Source organism: Galeopterus variegatus, unplaced genomic scaffold, assembly GCF_000696425.1.
Source record: "Galeopterus variegatus unplaced genomic scaffold, G_variegatus-3.0.2 Scaffold478, whole genome shotgun sequence".
Classification (NCBI taxonomy): Eukaryota; Metazoa; Chordata; class Mammalia; order Dermoptera; family Cynocephalidae; genus Galeopterus; species Galeopterus variegatus.
In genome coordinates, this window is record NW_007726589.1 from 95,144 (window position 1) to 113,874 (window position 18,731).

General features: G+C 45.5%; 1 protein-coding gene across 1 annotated transcript in view; it reads left to right on the forward strand.

Moving 5' to 3' along the window:
* Window positions 1-8,684, forward strand: part of SCD5 (stearoyl-CoA desaturase 5) — a gene marked incomplete at its 5' end in the record, with an annotated part of 61,427 nt that extends 52,743 nt beyond the window's left edge. The window contains 2 exons of the mRNA XM_008569219.1: window positions 5,558-5,790; window positions 7,174-8,684. Of these exons, the coding sequence (XP_008567441.1) occupies window positions 5,558-5,790; window positions 7,174-7,364 (424 nt within the window). The remainder of the gene's footprint in view (window positions 1-5,557; window positions 5,791-7,173) is intronic.
* Window positions 8,685-18,731: the final 10,047 nt, after the last annotated feature.

An 18,731-nucleotide genomic window follows, 5' to 3' on the forward strand; every position in this document is an offset into this window, starting at 1 on the left:
CAGGGTTTCGAGCACTGACCTAGCAGGTGAGACTGCCCATTAAGCCAGCAGGTGTGGATACTGAGGATGAGGACAATGTGCCATAGGAATACTGTGCAGGGCACCTCGCCTTGTCCAAGGGGACCAAGGAAGTCCTCCAAGAGGAAGTGATGGTTAGGCTGATACTTGGAAAAGTTAAGTCACCAGGGCTGGGGAAGAGTGTCATAGACACGGGACAGGGGGATGTGGTGCAGTCGAGAAATAGGAGGAAGCTCAGGTTAGCTCATGTACATGTCTCCTTCTGACCTTGAGGTGACAATATTTTTACTCAAATACATGCAACTCATAGGGCAAGGGCTACATTGGATTCTCCAACCCAGTTTAGCTCCGGGTAAGTTTACATCTCCCCTGTGACCTGTTCTTGGTTGAATGAGTGAGCAGCAGGTTATTCTTGGAAGCAGCAGACGGTCACAGTTTAAGAACTGAGTTTGAACCCTGCCTATGCTCTGTACAACCGGTGTGGCGAGTCCATGATCTCTGTGAACCTCTGCAAAGCAGGAGAGGTTATAAAACTACCTAACAGGACTATTGAAGGAGTCAAACGCAAAAATGTATGTGAGCAACATGCATTAGTAGGCTGATGTGTTCCAAATTTCTATTCCCATCCCCGCCTCTCCCCAGAGCACCTCCGAACTCCAGACCTGTATACCCACACCCCTGCTTGAGTGGATGGGGCATCTCCCTCTTACCGAGCCTGAGACTGAGCTCTTCATATGCTCCTTCTCCATTCTTCTCCTTATCAGCTGATGGCATCTCCAGCATGGAGTCTAATAAGTCCTGTCACTCTACTTTTGAAGTATAGGCAGAATGTGCCCATTTCTCACCATCCCCGACTCCCATCCTGGTTCAGGCCACCATCTTCTCTTACCTGGATCATTGCAGCAGCCTGAGACCCTCTAGACCTGGCTCCTTATTCCCACCTTATCTCCTACAGCTCTGCTTCTTGTTCATCTGCTCCAGCCCCCACACTCTGCTCTTCCCTGAATGTTCTCAGGGCTTTTGTACTTGTGGTTTCCTTGGCCCCATTTGGCCACAGGCCAGCTTCTCACTTCCTTCAAGTCTTTACTCAAAAACCATAGTGTCAGTGAGGCCTTCCCTAGATGCCCTATTTTTAAATTTCAGTACCTGCCCTTAATATACCATATTCTCCTTCTCTGCTTTATTTTTTTCTCAGTATTTACCACTAATACGCTCTATATTTTATTTATATTGTTCATTTGCTGACTTTGCTACTAGAATACACCAGACATATAGATCTCTACCAGAATACCCTTGCTCCACAAGGGCAGGGATTTTTATATTTTGTTCACTTTCCTCAGTGCTAGGACAGAACCTGGCACATAGTAGTCAGTCAATAAATTTGTTAGTACAGCATTTTACAGAAGAGAAACCTGAGGCTCAGTGCAATTAAATAATGCACTCAAGGTCACACAGCTAGGAAGTGGCTAAGTTGAGTGGTTAAATGTTCTGTGATGCTTTACAGCATTAAAAAACCCATTTAGTGAAGACAGGGCAACTGTCAACCACCCCTCTCCAGCCCTCCTCCTTACCGACAGCTGAAGAAAGGAAATCTTTTCAATGTGGAAGGATTGGGTGCTGGAGGGCTGCATGGAGTGCTCCACGGACCCTTGGCAAGAGTGTCACATTTGAGTGTTATTAGACAAGGAAGTGGGGCGGCCATCTCAGCGCTTGTTCTGAGGCACCACGGCCAGTGACTGTAATTAAATGGAGACCAGATGTTCGAGGCTAATGGTGCGTGGGAGGAAGGAGCAGTCCCTGGGATATGCAGGAAGGATTTGCAGAGTCTTTGAAATGGTCAGGGAGAGTTTTCAGATAGTTTTCAGCATCAGGACCCATCTCACTAAAAATCCCACCCAGACTCACTGTGCCCCCTAAAATTTCCCTCCTCTTCCATTCATTCTACTGCAAACACAAAGAGGAATCCTATCCAATTACCAGGAAGAACGGAGAACAACCCTATAATTAGATCTGCCGTGGCTGTGTCGGAATGAGGACAGTGACTTTTTTTAGAGAGCGTCTTCTTTGAGGAAGAGGAAATCTGACTGGATAGAGGTTGTGTTAGTTGGTGAAGCCCCAGTGCTTTTTCTCGGCGCTCTTGGGAGGCAGGCAGGTGGCTCCTTAAACAGTTCAGAGGGAGGAGGCAGACAGGGCCTGAGTGAAACCAGAGAAAGTCGATTGCACAGGGTCAGGCAGAGCAGGGAGCCTCTGCAGGGCCTCGGCCTCTGCCTGGGGAAGCCACAGCCCCTCTCTAAGCCTCGGCGCCTTCATTGCTTGGGCACATCTACTGAGTCTGCTGCAAGGATTAAGGGAGATATGTGCCCAGTGCCCAGCACAGAGCAAACCCTCGACATATGTCTTCTTTCTTCCTTTTCTTTTCAGGAGCAAACTGAGGGGTCAAGACCATGGCTCAGAACAGGACTAGGAGAAGCTCCTTTGAAAGGCCTGGGTTGTAACCCAGAGAGTGGAGGAGGGGAAGTAGCCACCTGAGTTGCCAAGTGCCCCCTGTTGGCAATGTCCAGTTGCTTTCCTTCCTCCTCAGAGGTGCAGACAAGAGGTGGCAGTAGTGGCCCCTGGCTCTGGCCACCTCTTCCACTTTCTCGTCAGAGCCTCTGCCTCTTCACACACTCCCCCAGACCCCAGGGCCCTTGGCCAGTGCAGGGCCTGTGAGCTCCACCCAAGGGCTCTCTCCAGCTGCTGCTCTTGCCCCCCGCCCCCCCGCATCTTTTCTGGGAATTGTCCTCGCCTACAGGGACCTGCCTCACCCAAGGGTTCACCCATCCAGGGGCCCCTTGAGGCCAATGCTGGACAATGCAGTGATACCTTTCAATTTGGAACAACTCTTAAGGTCTTCCAGCCCAGAGAACCCCCTGGGATCTGCTGAAACTCATTGTGGGTGAGCTTCTCCCTCCGCCCAATGCTGCCTTCTTCCCTTCCTTATAGGTATGTCTTGAGAACACTCTCTAAAAGCCTTCTGCATGGGACTCCAGGGAGCCCACTCCAAGACCATGAGGCCCTTTTGTCTGTTGTCTTTGCCTCCAACTACAGCCCACTCATCTGACCTCCTAGGCACCCCCTTTCCACTAAAATGCAGCCATCCTGTATCCCAGTGACTGGAAAATAGGTGCTGATGGCTTAATATGTTGCCCAATAAAAATAACTATCATTATGGGAACTAACACTTAGGTACAGCCAGCAATCTATAAAGCACACTTACATACACGATTTCATTTGCAAGGCATGATGATTTGCGAGCATGATGGTCACTCAAGTGATTCTGCCTGGGTCTGAATTTTTTTTTTTTTTTTTTTTTTGTCTTTTTGTCTTTTTTCCGTGTCCGGCAACGGATCGCAACCCTCAGTGTTGCCCCCGTACCGGACCGGGGACCGGCAACGGGATCACAAGCCTCGGTGTTGCTCCCGCGCCTCGCTCAGCCAGTGAGCGGGAGCCGGTCCGTATGTGGGATCCGAACCCTCGGACGGGAGCGCCGATGCGCTTCCCAAGCGGCGCACTATCCAGTGCGCCACCGGGCCGGCCCTGAATTTTGATCCTACCCTTATTTGTCCTGGGACTTTGGGTTACTCAATTCCCCCATCTGTACAATGGGGGTGATAATGGTCCCTTCCTCAGGGAGTTTTTGTTAGAAGCAAATGTAAAGGTCTCAGAACAGTCCTGGCATATAGTCAGCACGTAGCATGCATCAGCTATTAGTATTTGGTCCTCACGACAGCCCTGTGAGGTGTTGTAATTACTACCTGTGTGGGGTACTTCTCCTGGCTCTTATTCCCAGCCCAGCTCTTCACTCTGGCCGTCACTGCAGCATGTAACCCACCAGCACCTGGCTCGGCAGTACAGTGTATTTCTTACTTCCTGCCCTGGGCTGCTTTGCCGCCTCCACCTGAGATGCCTGTGGAACCCACTCAGCTGTCCTGAGCCAGGCAAATCTGGAAGTGTGAGGCAGCCAGTATCCCATGCGGCATCCCTTGACCAAGGGGCCATTGGAGCTAATGGAAAAATATTCTTTCATTCCCTGAGACGATAGTTCTGAGGTATATTCTGTCCCATTGAGATCTAAGTTCAGTTGCCCACAGCCCTGGCCGGCCCAATAATGCACACGGGCTTGGCTTTCCCCCTTGTTTCACTCTTCCCATTTGCCCCAATCTCTGTTAATTGAGCTCACTTCCCAAAGCAAACTACCCCCACACAAGCCCTTGCCTTGTGCCCTGCTTTTGGGGGGACCATCTAACTGTGCACAGGAGAAGAATGAAAGAATAAAAAGAGGTATGTTCGATGTCCATAATCAGATCTGGACTCCAGTCAAAGTCCTGCCCCTACCAGATTGCATGCCCTCACACACTGCCACCTCCCAGGTGATACATATGCATCTTCATGGAGGCCTTCCAGAAGTGTGGTTAGCCAGTGGGAGGCTGGGAGGAAATAGCTATGCACACTTTCGATCACAGCCCTCCTCTGTCCCTGCACTGAAGCAGCCCTGCTTGGCAGGAGGGTGGTAAACAGTGGTTCCACTTGGCTGAAGCCTGGGGCAGGGACTACGTCTAATTTGTACCACCAGCACTCAGCTCTTGTATCAGTAATACTCAGGGCCTGGCACATAGTAGGTGCTCAGTAAACGCTTGCTGGATACAAAGGTCCAGAAATCAAACTATCAGTGGTTTGGTTTTTATGATTACTTCTTATGTGGCCATGCCTGTTTCTACACTTATTTTTTATGCTGTCTTGGAATATAATCTCTGATGAAGAGAACGTTTTTTTGGTGGGGTTCATCTACCTGTTTACTGAGCTGAGTTGGTACAGAGTCGTGAACCTAAAATTACTCAAGAAATACTGAATATTTCTTGAAATTATTCAAGAAAACCTGAATATCAGGTTGATTAATGAAAGAAATCCCAGGCTGGCTGGTTAGCTCAGCTGGTTAGAGCGCAGCCTTATAACACCAAGGTCATGCATTCAGATTCTCATATTGGCCAGCTGACAAAAAAAAAAAAAAGTCCCTAGGTGTTCTTGGGGCTGGCTTGTTAACTCAGTTGGTTAGAGCATAGTGTTGATAACACCAAGGTGAAGGGTTCAGATCCCCGTACCGGCCAGCACCCCCCTCCAAAAAAATTTTAAAAAAAATTTTTTTTCTAGGAGCTGTCTCAAATTGGTGGCTTGTAGGAGAAATGTAGCTCTAATATGCATGGGTTTGGCCAGCACAGTGTTGATTATCTTAAATTGAAATAGTGTACTACCACTTCCTGGAGCATTCTGTGTGTCCTAGTTCTCAAATTTGTGACACTTGCCTAGCCCTTGTAAGTACAGGGGTTTGTGACCCCCTCACAGAGTGACACACAGCAGGGTTCTCCTTTATACAGAACAAGTTGAAGGAGATGACAGGCACAGTCCCCTCCTTGGGCATTTTTCTGATTTTTCCTGTAACCTGCTCAGCATGTTCCCACGTCATCAATAGGTGCATAATGATGACATGATATCCTGCTTGTAGGTACTACAAGGTCTCTGTGGTGCTCATGTGCTTTGTGGTCCCCACGCTGGTGCCCTGGTATGTCTGGGGAGAGAGTGTGTGGAATTCTTACTTCCTGGCCTCCATCCTCCGCTACACCATCTCACTCAACATCACCTGGCTGGTCAACAGCGCCGCCCACATGTATGGAAACCGTCCCTACGACAAGCACATCAGCCCCCGGCAGAACCCACTTGTCACTCTGGGCGCCATTGGTAAGTAGGGGTGTCAAGGGCCAATGGGGAGAATGGCGGCCTGGATTTTTCTCAGCTCAGTGGTTTTGTGGAATCTGCAAAGAGAGGCAATAGAGTGAACTTGAGCTTTGGTCTTAGAGTCCCAGCTCTTGGACAAGTCAAATGATCTCTCTCATTTACAGTTTTCTCATCTGTGAAATGGGAATAGCAATGCCTACTTTATAGGAATATGTAAGCTGCTTGGTACAGCCCATGGCACACTGTGGGTGATCAATAATTAGTGTTTTTACTATAGAAATTTTCCTAAAGGAGAAGCAGAAGTTGACTTTTCTCTCAAATTGCCCTCATCAGTCAAGCCTCAGCTGTCTAATCATTTGGCAGACCCTAGGAAAAAAAGGCCTTCAAGCAGAGGGATGGGAGGAAACCAAACTTGGCATCTCATGCAGCCACAAAATGGTCAAGAGTGAGGCCTTTAGAGACCAGTGAATTTGGTTGAGTCCTGGTTCCTCTGCTTTCTGGGCAAGTTATCTGCTCCTCTGCATTTCATGTCTTTATCTGTAAAATGGAGGTAATAGAAGCACTTACCTCCTCCTAGGGCCATGGGAGGATTAGATGAGTTAGTTCATAGTGTTTGTAGCAGTGCTAAGCGTGAAATCAGCCTTCTGTGATGTTGCTTCATTGCTAGCCACGTGGTCTCAGGCAAATTACTTTTCCCTCTGTGCATTTATGTCCTCAACTTAAAATGGGGAAAATCATAGCAGCTACCTCAGAGGTGTGAGGATTATAGGAGTTAAAACCTGTTAAAGAACTTAGCACTGTGCCTGGCACACAGTAAGTGATCAATAAAGATTAGCTGCACCTTCATAGAAACAACTCAGGCTTCTTGACAAGCTGAGCCTTGAGCGCAGAGATCAAACCCAGGAGTGAAGTTCCTGCTGCAAAGTAGAAACAGTCTCTGTCACTCAGCAATGTTTCTAGATGACTTCGTTAGTCATTCATTTAATAAAACCCCAGGGATCCTAAGGAGTCTTCTTTTAATCACTCCAGCCCACAGAGACTATTTTCTTTTTATGAACATACATTAAAATGATAATCTGTTATCAGCCATTTAGCATTTAGCTTCAGAATTACAGCTCTGATGTCATGGTATCATGTCTACAACTCACACAGGAAAAATAATCTTGTGAAATTATGCTGATAACTTTACTGTTATTTTTTCTGTTCGTATTTAGTTTGTTTGGCCAACTAAGTAAATGCTTCCTGAGGTCAGGAACTGGGTCTTTTGCTCCTCACAGAGCCTGACACAATGTCTTGCACATGGTAGACCCTCAAAAATTGGGTGATTAAAAAACATCTGTGCAGAGGTGGTGATTGAGTTACTTCATTGCCCACTTTGTCTTCCAGGTGAAGGCTTCCACAATTACCATCACACCTTTCCCTTTGACTACTCTGCAAGTGAATTTGGCTTAAATTTCAACCCAACCACCTGGTTCATTGACCTCATGTGCTGGCTGGGGCTGGCCACTGATCGCAAACGGGCAACCAAGCCAATGATCGAGGCCCGGAAAGCCAAGACTGGAGACGGCAGCTCCTGAACCTGGAGCAGCCAACCAGCGCATCCGCCCTTGACACCTGAGTTCATGGCTTTTGTTACTATAGTTCTCCTGTTCTTTAGATCATGGGAAGGGGTAGAAGGTTGGGAGGAATCTATGTGGTTTGGGAATTTTTGTTTGTCTCATAATAGTGTCGAAATGTAACTATCAATGAAAAAAATTTTTAAGCCAATATTACTGTGATTTACCATTAGAGTGTGGATGTGTGATTTAATTGCTGAACCTACAATATGTCAAATCTACATTGTCATGTGCTTGTACATGATGTTATCCCTGATGGGGTGAAGGAATTTAATATTCTTTCAGGGTGATTCAGGAGACCATTTGTTTTATTTTCTACCAATTAACCAACCTAGTATTGCTTTTAAACACACTATCTGAAGGAGCAGAGAGGCAGGTTAGAAGACAAAAAAGGGGTCAATGTCATAACTAAAGAATGTTTCTGTTTTGTAATCATTGTGTGTGGGGTTTTTTGTTTGTTTAAGTAAGAGAATTGAAAACTTAAAAAAATGAGAATATAGAAAATGGCTCTTGTATTTTTTTGTCCTATTTACAGCTTGTTAATGCTCCACTGTCTTTGCTTCAAGAGAGCTTTGTTCAATGCCCAGCTAGTTTAGTTTCCCCAGCCATACACCCAGCCCACTCCATAAATCAGTGCCTCTTTAGATGTTTGATTTTGCTCTCTTCGCTATTGTTATTTTAAAGGTGGTATAACTCAGACATGCCAGACACCAAATTAAGCTCAAATTAAGCTCTCATTTAAATGTTTAGATACCTAATTTATATTGTAATTGGTCCCAGCCACTGATGCATGTACTTTAGCTACTCCTCCTAAATAAGCATATTAATTTTCCACACCAGGCCATCAGATCTTAATAACCGACATTTTTCTAGAACTCCATGTCTGCTAATGTTTCACCTGCATGCGGCCTTCATTGATTCTGCAGCAAAATATAAAGTGATGATTATGTAGCTTCTGAATTTAAAAAATTTTTGTGTGTTAAGTTGCTTGTAAAGAGCATGTTCAATTAATGGGACAGCATGCCCTTTGTGTTAGATGTTAGACCAAAAGAAAGTTCTTATAGTGTTGGTATTGGGGTACTTTGAAGATAGATATTTTTCACGAAAGATGTAGGATTTAAAATTTAAAATTTAAATTTTACAAAAAGAAATGACAACAATTGGAAGTTGTCATAATGAAGTTCTTCATCCAGTAGGTGTTTAACAGTGTTATTTTGCCATTAATAATGTGTAAGCTATGAGTTATTTACAATAAATGATTATGGATTCGTTGGTGTTCTCGTCCAGGTACTTGAATGTTGTTTAGAAAATGTTCTCTTAAGAGTGCTGGATGCTTCCTGGTGACCATGTGACTCACATTTGATTTGGGCTCTGGGCTATCAACAGCCCCTAAAACCAGGCCTCCCATTCCATCTGCCTTGGGCATAGTCAGAGGGGAAGCCAGCAAGTTTCACTGGGAACGTGAACCCCCAGTGATATTGTTCCCCATTTCTCACTCACCAATACTGTCACCTGCACTGCTTCTAGCTGGTAAATGGGAACCTTTCCTCCACGTTCACCTGGAAGAACATGAAGGCACCCTTCCTCCTCTAAGCCCAATTAGGCTCCGCCTGACCAGAGGTGGTGGCCAGAGGTGGGGGAGATGGACTCATGTCTTACTCCAGTCCTGCCTCTCAGCTTTACCTCTGTACCACCTAAGTCTCTGCCTCTGAGCAGCCGTGCCCTGCCATCAGCGATGGACTTGTTAGCCTGCCTGCTGTTGAGTGGGATTCTAGCCACAGTGGGTGCAGACCAGATCTCCCTGTGTAAGTCCTTTTGGATGTGACTGGGGCATTTTTCAGCTGCCTTATATTCCAGTCACATATTGCAAAGACCTTGTGTAGAGTGTTGATAGAGTGTAGTCATGTTCCAAGATGAGTTTATATCAGCATGATATAAAATGGCCCTGATTGGGAATGTTTATGTGAACCTTTAACTCCTGAAAGTACTAAAGTTCCCTACTTCTTTCATTAATAGAAAAGATTACATTTGGAGCAGTTATTTGGAATTTTTCCACAAAAGGAGGATATTCCCCAGCTTATCCAAATAAATCCAAAACCTCCCTTCTCTGAACCTGAGTGCCGTCTCTTAATCTTCAGCAGTACCTGTGATTGACCTAGGATTGGGATGATTTGGAGGAAGGAGAGGATGGAGGTTAGATTGCTCCAGTGTCTTCCATATTAATGTTCTCTACAGGTCTCAGCAGCATCTAAAAGAAGAGAGGCCCTGGGAGGCATTTCTCAAGCCTATCCAAGGTAGCCATCTAGAGCTTGGTACATTTTTGAAAGTTTCATTTTAACGTAAGGGAATAGTCCCCCATGTCTTTAATCTTCTCAGCCCTACGAGGCTTATTTCAAAAGCATAATGAAATCTGGTCTGCACCCTGCATCTAGGTGAGGGGACCCACGGGGAAGCAGTTCCAATTGTGCACATCCCATGGGTGTCATGACAGCTACATGGAGCTAACCTGGGACGGTGGAGCCACTTCAAGTACACTTCAGGTCCCAGTTCTGCTACTGGCCAGGTGCATGACCTTGAGAAAAGCCAGTTTTTCAGGATCCCGTTTACTTATCTGCAAAGAGAAGAAATTAAACCAGACTCTGTCTAGGGTCCCATTCAGCCCTAACATTCAGCCCTAACGGCAGCAGAGATGAGAACATGCCTGACTTCAGATTTGAAACCTCTCAAATTAGTGCTCATCCTTTTGGGGACCTAATTGAGGGAAATGATTAAGTCTGAGTGGGAGAACAGACTGAGACTGAAAAGATAGAATGTTCTTGGTAAAAAATGTGCACATATTTTACTCATTTCCAAAATATCATGAAGTAATAAAAATGAATATAATCCACCATAAAAAGCAATTTAATGGATGTACTGAAAAAAGCTACATGACTTAATGAGGTAGTAGAAATAGCAATGGATTCAGAGTCTTAAGACCTAAGTTTGAATTCTAACTCTTGACCTAACTTGCTGTGTTACCTAGGACGTGTTTTTAGGGGAACCAAGAGAAAGTGCCACTTACTAACCTGTGAAGCCTCTCTGAGCCTCAGTGTCCTCATCCACAAAATGGGAACAGTGACACTTATGTGCAGCGGATGACTCTGGGAGCCTCATCACAGTTCCTGGTGCATTGTAGAGCCTGGGGAGATGTCCACTGAGGGTGAGCAGCGTGTCCCAATGAGCTGGAAACTGGGGTATGGTGCAGAGGGCTGCGGACTGGAAGTGAGGAGGGACAGGGCTAGGCCTGGCTTTGCTGCTAGCTGGCCAATGGCCATAACCTCTCAGAGCCTCAGTTTCCCCTTCCGTAAAGGAACCTGACTGGATTGGGTCATCCTGTCCAGCTCTGCCATTTTTGGAGTCGTCCCCGCCCCCATGTCTGAAGAAGCCACCAGCTCACCGGTGAGCCTTTGCAGCAACGTGCCTCACTCCATTCTGGTATTTCCTGTGTCCCTCTGAACCTCTGGTCTCCTCGCTGTGCCTCCCGCCTCCAGTAGGAGACAAGTCTGGCCTGCAACGTCATCCATGCTCCCGTCAGCTCATTTTTCTCCTCAGCATGAACTGAGGTAGATTTATGGAGGGAAGAGTTTGAAGCTCATGGATAAGAATGAGCTTTGGGGATTATCTGTGAGGCGCATTGATCTATATCACTCCTGTCCCCAGTCACAAAGGAGACTGACAGACAGTTGTGTTCTCAGTGGCTGCTCATGTGAAAAACAAGGACAGAAAGAAATATCCTAACCTTTATAATCCTTTTTTCCCACATTTTTAGCTCAGGGTGTTAGTCAAAATCCTTTCCTTCCCTTTCCTCTACGTCAAGGAAGTGCTATAAATGAACTGGAAACTGGTGTCCTGTTCTCTCTGCTGTTCCCCTGTGGGCTGCAGAGTCCATAGCCCCACCCGGGGAATGTTCCTGACTTCTAAATATGCAACATCAGAAGCAAGAGGAAGGAAAGCGCTGGTCTCAGGAACCTGCCACGCGGCATGCCTGAAGGCCACGCAGCCACTGTGGCTGTCACAGCCTTCTTTCCCTCTTCCTTTCCCCCCCCTCCATGATGCCTCTGACTCCCCATCTGGAAGAGCAGTCAGCCACATCCTGCCTGAGGCTCCATCACAGGATCCAAAAGGAAAATGCCAGCCAACAGCAGCCTGGGCTGCTAGGGCTGTGAGGCTCTGCCCTGAGACAGAGTACCCTTCCTTACACCGCCTGACCTGTGTTTACTGTGGAAAAAGGATGACTTTGCCTTCAACTCCCTGTCCAAACCCCTCACAGCTCAGGATCTACTAAATAGATGCCTCCTCCCCTCCCCATTATCAATACTTTAGGAAGCAACCTTCTGTGTTGTCTTTGAGAGAAATCTCAGAAGCTGCTTTCCTGCTGGAAGCCCCAGCAGCTGGGCAGAGCCAGCAACCCCTGTGCTATTGGTGGACCAAGTGACTGGGCCCCGCCTCCAGAGCAGAGTGTGGTTGAATGTTTATTATCAGATTTTATGTAAGCCTGTACTCACAGCATACGGATCACAAAACACGGGAGCTGCGTGTAGAGGGTGCTTCCTTATCCTGGGCTGTGTGACAACGTCATGTGGGAAGGTGGGGGCGGGAGAGAGGGGGGCTCCCTTCCAGGGGGGGGTGTCGTGATCATTAGTGGAGAGTGAACTGGGCTAACTGGGCTGTCTGGTTCCTCAAAGTGAGATGGAAGGGCCACGTAGGTGAAGACTTTCCAGTTCCAGCAAATAGGCTTCTCAAACCTGAGGCAGAAGGTCAGGGAAGACCCACTCCAGCTCCTTCCTGGCCCTGGGATTGCTGCCGTGAATGCAAGAACGGCTGTTAGAGCCAACTGAGCTCCCTCTACTTCCTCCTCCAAACAAAAGGGCGCTTAGGTTTCCGGCATTGCAAAGTGCTTATTCCAGATGTGCCAGCCAATGAGCACGCCTATTTGCGCTGTTCTCTACAGCTCCTGCTAGACTGAGCTATTGGTAATGCATGGCTTCCAAGTTCTCGCAGTCCGCTTGTTAGAACATGTACATGGTTGCACCACAGCCAACCATGGGGGAAAAGGATCTCAAGGTACATACTTTGGTCTGGGTGTTTTCAAATTACTATTTTAAAAGTGAAGACATTGATGTTACCTCTATGTGGGAAATCTTTAAAGATGGTATATTACACTTCTCACCACCTTTTCAGTCCACTTAAAGCCATGAGCCTGTGTGAGTCCTAAGACAATGAAATGGATAGGCCATTGTGATCTGGTTTTGATTATACATTACCTGACTCCTTGGCCCACAACTAGGCAACCTGGGGATATTTAGATTGTTACTTTGTTGGGAGACAAACAGCCTAATGAAAAATAGGCAAAACCTCTGTTTCTTCACCTGTAATATGTAAGACATAGAACCAACAATTGTTAGGTCTCTTCTTAGATCAAAAACTACAGGAACAGGGCTGGCCTGGTGGCGCACTGCTACAGTGCGCCGCTTGGGAGCGTGGCAGCGCGCTCCCGCCGAGGGTTCGGATCCCACATACAGACCGGTTCCCGCTCACTGGCTGAGCGAGGTGCGGGCGCAGCACCGAGGGTTGCGATCCCGTTGCCGGTCCCGGTCCGGTACGGGCATGACACTGAGGGTTGCGATCCATTGCCGGTCATGAAAAAAGACAAAAAGGAAAAAAAAAAAAACTACAGGAATCAATAGCAAGCAAGCTTAGAAAATGCTAGATTTTACTTTACCCAAGGAAAAGATTGGCCAGAAGCTATCCTAGCTTTTATCCCTGTAAAAGAAAACAAGTGTCCTTACACCACACTAATTTTTATATCCCTGTAAAAGAAAAAAGGTAATAGGCTGGAGGCCCAGTGTTGTTCAGCAGACTGGGCCTGTGTTGAAGTCTATCTTTATATAAACAGCTGTAGGTGGAGGTGTAATCATGAAGCTGTTGATATTCATGGCATGTCATTTTGATGGCAAGATATTGCTAAACAAGCTAGCTTTTTTAGGTTTTGTTTTGGTTTGTATTATTGTTTTCTTAAAATTTCCATCTAAAAGATGTCCTTGAAAATGGTATGGAAGTTCCCCAAACAATTACAGGTAGATCTACCATATGACCCAGCTATTCCACTGCTGGGAATATGCCCAGAGGAATGGAAATCATCATGTCAAAGGGACACCTGTACTCCCATGTTTATTGCACTATTTACAGTAGCCAAGAGTTGGAACCAGCCCAAATGTCCATCATCAGATGAGTGGATAAGAAAACTGTGGTATATCTACACAATGGAGTACCACTCTGCTATAAAAAAAGAATGAAATACTGCCATTTGCAACAACATGGGAGGAAAATTTTATTAAGTGAAACAAGTCAGACACAGAAAGAGAAATACCACATGTTCTCACTTATTTGTGGGAGCTAAAAATAAATAAATAAATAAATATACAAACAAATAAATGGGGGGGGAGACAATAGAACAATCACAACAATTCCTTGAACTCATTAAGAGAAGTGAACAGATATGATGTGGGGGAGGCAAGAAATAAGAATGGGTAAAGGGTCATGAAAATCAACTACAATGTATATTGAGAAGTTAAAATAAAATAAAATAAATAAATAAGTAAGTAAGTAAAATAAAAGATGTCCTTAAATGAGCATTGCTGTGTCCAGGAAGTTGCAGCATTTTAGTACTTGGAAATAATAACATGCTTCAAAATAAGGTCAGTTGCCATCACCTACCATAATGATTTGGCCACCAAAGTTCCACACTCCATGTTAGAACTCAGCTGAGTGCACAAAGCTCAGAGAGATAATTAAAACCTTCTCAATGAATTTGTCTTGGTTAATCTGATTGATACAATGTCTTTTGTTTTAACTTTCAGTCTGTTGCTTTTCCATTTGCTTGAAGTATAGCACTGCCACTAAAAAGGAGAAAGAGAAAATAGGACAGCTTAAACAGGTGTAAAAATATAATTACTCTTTTGAAAGTATGCATATTTATCTATTTTTTTTTGCTAACCCCTATCTCACTTGGCTTTCTAGGTCTAAAGAGATGAATGCTCCTGGCTTGTGGATATACAGTACTTATGCATTATTTCTAATTGAGAAGAACATCCCTTATTACAGTTTCTAGGCCAGTCATTGTAGTGCATTTTTTAAATTTCTTTTGCATCAAAAAGGAAATCAAATGAAAGTATATCAGGCTTTAAAGACCACTGACAGTACTGTAGAACCTCAGCAAACCAGTCTGCAAATAACACCTGAAATCTCTGAAACTTTGCTCAGCACACTTTTAGAAAAAATAATGACAAAAAAAAAAAAGAAGAAGAAGAAAAAACTTCATTAGAATATTTTCCCAAACTACACCTAGCACCTAGTTTTGATCACATTTGGCTCAATTTTCTGAATGTATTACAGCAGCATTTACAAAATGGTACACTATAAATTCACAACTAATGTCTGAAATCCATGTAGACCATGATGGTCTTATTCACCAGTGTCCTCCCAGTCCACACAACAGGGCCTTAGAAGTGGGAGGAGATCATTAAATATTTACTAAATGGATGGATAGGTGGATGGGTGGATAAATGGATGATTGGGTGAGTCAGTGGGTGGATGGATGGATGGATGGATGGGTGGTTGGGTGGGTGGGTGGGTGGATGGATGGGTGGGTGGATGGATGGATGGATGGATGGATGGTAGAATGGTTGGACAGATGGATGGATGGGTGGGTGGATGGACAGAGGGATGCAATGTACTGAAGTGCAGAAAGAAATTCTTTTTAGCATTGCTGTGTCTTACCTTTTGTTTGCCACATTAAAGGTGAAACCTTGTGCAGGCAGAGCCCATGATGGTCTTGTGCACAGTTGTATCCTAAGCTCCCAGGAGAGAGCTTATCATATACCAGGACTTTGAAAATGTTTGTTAAGCGGTTGCTGTTTGTGAATACAAATAGCCCAACTTTCAGAAAATTGTTGACCCACAAATTCAAACTTACAAAAGTAAATAAATTGGAAGGCAATTCTTAATTTTACAGAAATGTTTATTACAGGTTTCCTTTCCTAAGCAGGCCCTGAAAACATGTCTCAGTTTAGAAAAGTCTTCACACAACTTTTAAGAAGCACATATGCTGGAGGACGCAAAATACACCTATCTCTATCAGAATAGCAATCACAGAGCCACTGTGAGACAGGTCAGAAGGCTGCACTTCTCCCTGACAGGTCACTCACTAAGCCACTAGAAAAAGACTATGCTAAGAAGGAAACAGGCAAGGATGGTGTTATGGGCTGAATTTTGACCCCCAAATTGCTATGCTGAAGGCCTAACCCCCCTATACCTCAGAATGTGACTGTATTTTCAGATAAGATATTTAAAATGAGGTCATTAGGACGAACTCTAATTTGATCTGACTGGTGACTTCACAAGAAGCGGGGATGAGCACACAGAAGCACATGGGGACGACCGAGAGAAGTCACAGGCAGAAGACAGCAATCCACAAGCTGAGGAGGAAGGCTTCAGAAGAGACCAATCCTGCTGATGCCTTGGTCTCCAGCCTCCAGAACTGGGAGAAAGTGAGTTTCTGTTGTTTCAGCCACCCTCTTATTGGTATTTGTTATGGCAGCCCTTAGCAAACTAATACGGACAGATAAATGGAAAAATCTTCTCTTAGACTTTCTTCTACTGTTTTATAGACTAAAAATATAATGTAGAAGTTTCCGAATCCCAGACAAGACTATCAGAAGACAAAGGCAAGCTGCTTTCTCCCCTCTCCTGTGACCCCTACCCCATAAGAGTCATTTCAACAGGGTCTTTCTCTGCATCTGGCACTATATTCACTTTCCCCAGATGTGCGGTGGTGATTCCACGGGAGAGGCTGCCTTACAGAACCAGCATCACATCAACTTCCCAACAGAAAACAGCACTAGAGGATGTTTTGCCTTTCTTTTTAACAATCAGTAAGAATTTACTTGGCCCCTACTATGGCAAAGACACAGCACTAAGCATAGCAGAGAGATAGGTATCATTTCTGACCCTTAGGAAGGAAACAAATTCACCTGGAAGGGAATTAAGCCTTCCCCATCTCCCGTGTCCTTGTCTGATTACAATCACATCATTTGGACATTTTTCACAATTACTATTGCAAATGTTGTAGAAAAATAAGTGACTTAGTAAGCCCTGAGCCTTCACTTAAGAAACTGGCCCTGGAATTCATAAATGGGAGGTAGAAGAGGGAAATGGTCAGTGTGATAGACAAAAAGTTATATTCTTTCACTGAAAGTAGGCCACGTATCATCAAAACAATTTAGTACATTATTTCTTCTTAATAGAAGCTCAAATCAAGTGTCTCACTCAGACTAAGTCAGGAGGGAAACCATCTGTCAGCTCCCAGTTCAGCTCCAGCAGGCATGTTTTTTTTTTTTTTTTTTTTGTCCTTTTTGAGACCGGCCGCACCACGCTCAGCCAGTGAGCGCTGTGAGCGCACCGGTCATCCTATATAGGATCCGAACCTGTGGCGGGAGCGCTGCAGCGCTCCCAGCACTGCACTCTCCCGAGTGCACCACAGGCTCAGCCCCCAGCAGGCATGTTTTGAACACCATGGCTGAGTTCTGTTTGTATCATTAAAAAATTATCTTAACTGCTTGCTGCCAAAAGTCATTTGCCTAGCACTGTGCACTCCTCGGAAGCAGAACTAATGTTTCCTGTGGCTGTGAGTGTCTGTGAAATAGCATCACGAGATAAATGCCTAAGGGCAGCTGGAGAAAGTAAGCTAGCTGATAACAGAGAGTAGCCCTCTATAGGAAGTGATAAGACCTAAGAGGCCAGCTGTAAGGATGGCCACAGGCCACTCTGTGAAGCACCAAGACATCTCAAAGACGGGCAGATCTGGGAAATCTGGCCTGCATAGACAGGTATGTAAGCAGTCTCAGGAATGTCACTGGTTTCAGACACTGATCACATTACCGCTTCTCAGCCTCCTAAGTCAGACCTAGGAAAGTAGAACAGGGTGTGTAGTGTGTGTGAGTGAGTAGCCCTGTATGACAGCCATGGGGTACGCCTCTCGGATCTTCCTCTGAGAAAAAACTTAACACTGAGCTGCAAGGCTGCAGTTAATTGACTGCCTTCCATCTTCAAGGTCTTTGTTGTTGTTGTTGTTATTGTTACTGCTGCTGCAGGGGCTGTTTGCTATTAGGGTTGGCAAGACGGAGAAAAGAGAGAGAGAGAGACATGAGCCAGGCACCATTTCAGCCAAAAAGCTTTATTTCACCAGCGTGGAGAGGAGACTGAGCAGATCAGTTTCCCCCGAAGCCAGGACAGCAGGAGCTTTATAAGACTTTTAGTGAGGGTTCAGAGTAATGGGTAATTTTGAAATCAGTGGTATGCAGGGTGACATAGTCCTTGTGGTCCAATAACATCTGGTTGGTTAGGGCATAGCTCTTGATTAGCCACTATCTCAGTACGAAGCATTCTAGCCCGAAGCCTGCTAGACACAGCCCACAAGACAGTTCCCTTCATAATGACAGTAATGTCTACCCCTTCCCAGGAGAGGAATCTCAATTCCTGGAGCAGAAAAGGGAAAGGGGAGGGGGAGAAGGGGGAAAGTTGCTTGGTGGCCGTGCTGATGCTAAGCTAGCCATGAGGCCTAATATTGGTCACACTTTTCCTGATTATACCATCACTTCCCTGTCAGGCCCCTGACTCATTCATTTAATTTCATTTAATGAAATTTCACATGGGTTAACATGTTGACTTGGGGAGGAGAATCCCCTGAGCTGTTCTAGGGCTGCCCTGTCCAAGATTGTGGACACTGAAAAATAGAACTCCGAGAGCACAGTTCCCTGGCCTCCCAGCGTCCCCACCAGCATTTCCTCATCATCCACATTCACATGCCCACCCCGGCTCATCCAGGCCGGTCTGTGGGGTCCTAAGGTAACAGGCAAAGCTGGAGAGAGGGGAGAAGCTGCTGGACTGTGGGGAACAAACAGTGACAGTAATGAGGAGAGCAGGTCTCTGGTTTTTCTCAACAGGACCTTAGAAAAGCACATTTAAACCTAATCAATTGGAAGAAAACATCCAAAGTCATTGAAGCAGTGAGGCACAAATAACACCAGAAAAGTTCAAAGTCTACTAATTAACCCTGGAATCCAAACTTGTCACTAACTGGGTGCTGAGCTGTTTGGCCTTTCCAGGCCTGATCTGTGCTATGAAGAAGCGAAGGTTAAGGAGTGGGGCTCTCTGCAGGCAGATGATTTGCCTAGGTTCTGGGATATCTAACGTACTTGTGGGAAATACCCAGGTTAGTGGTTCTTAGTC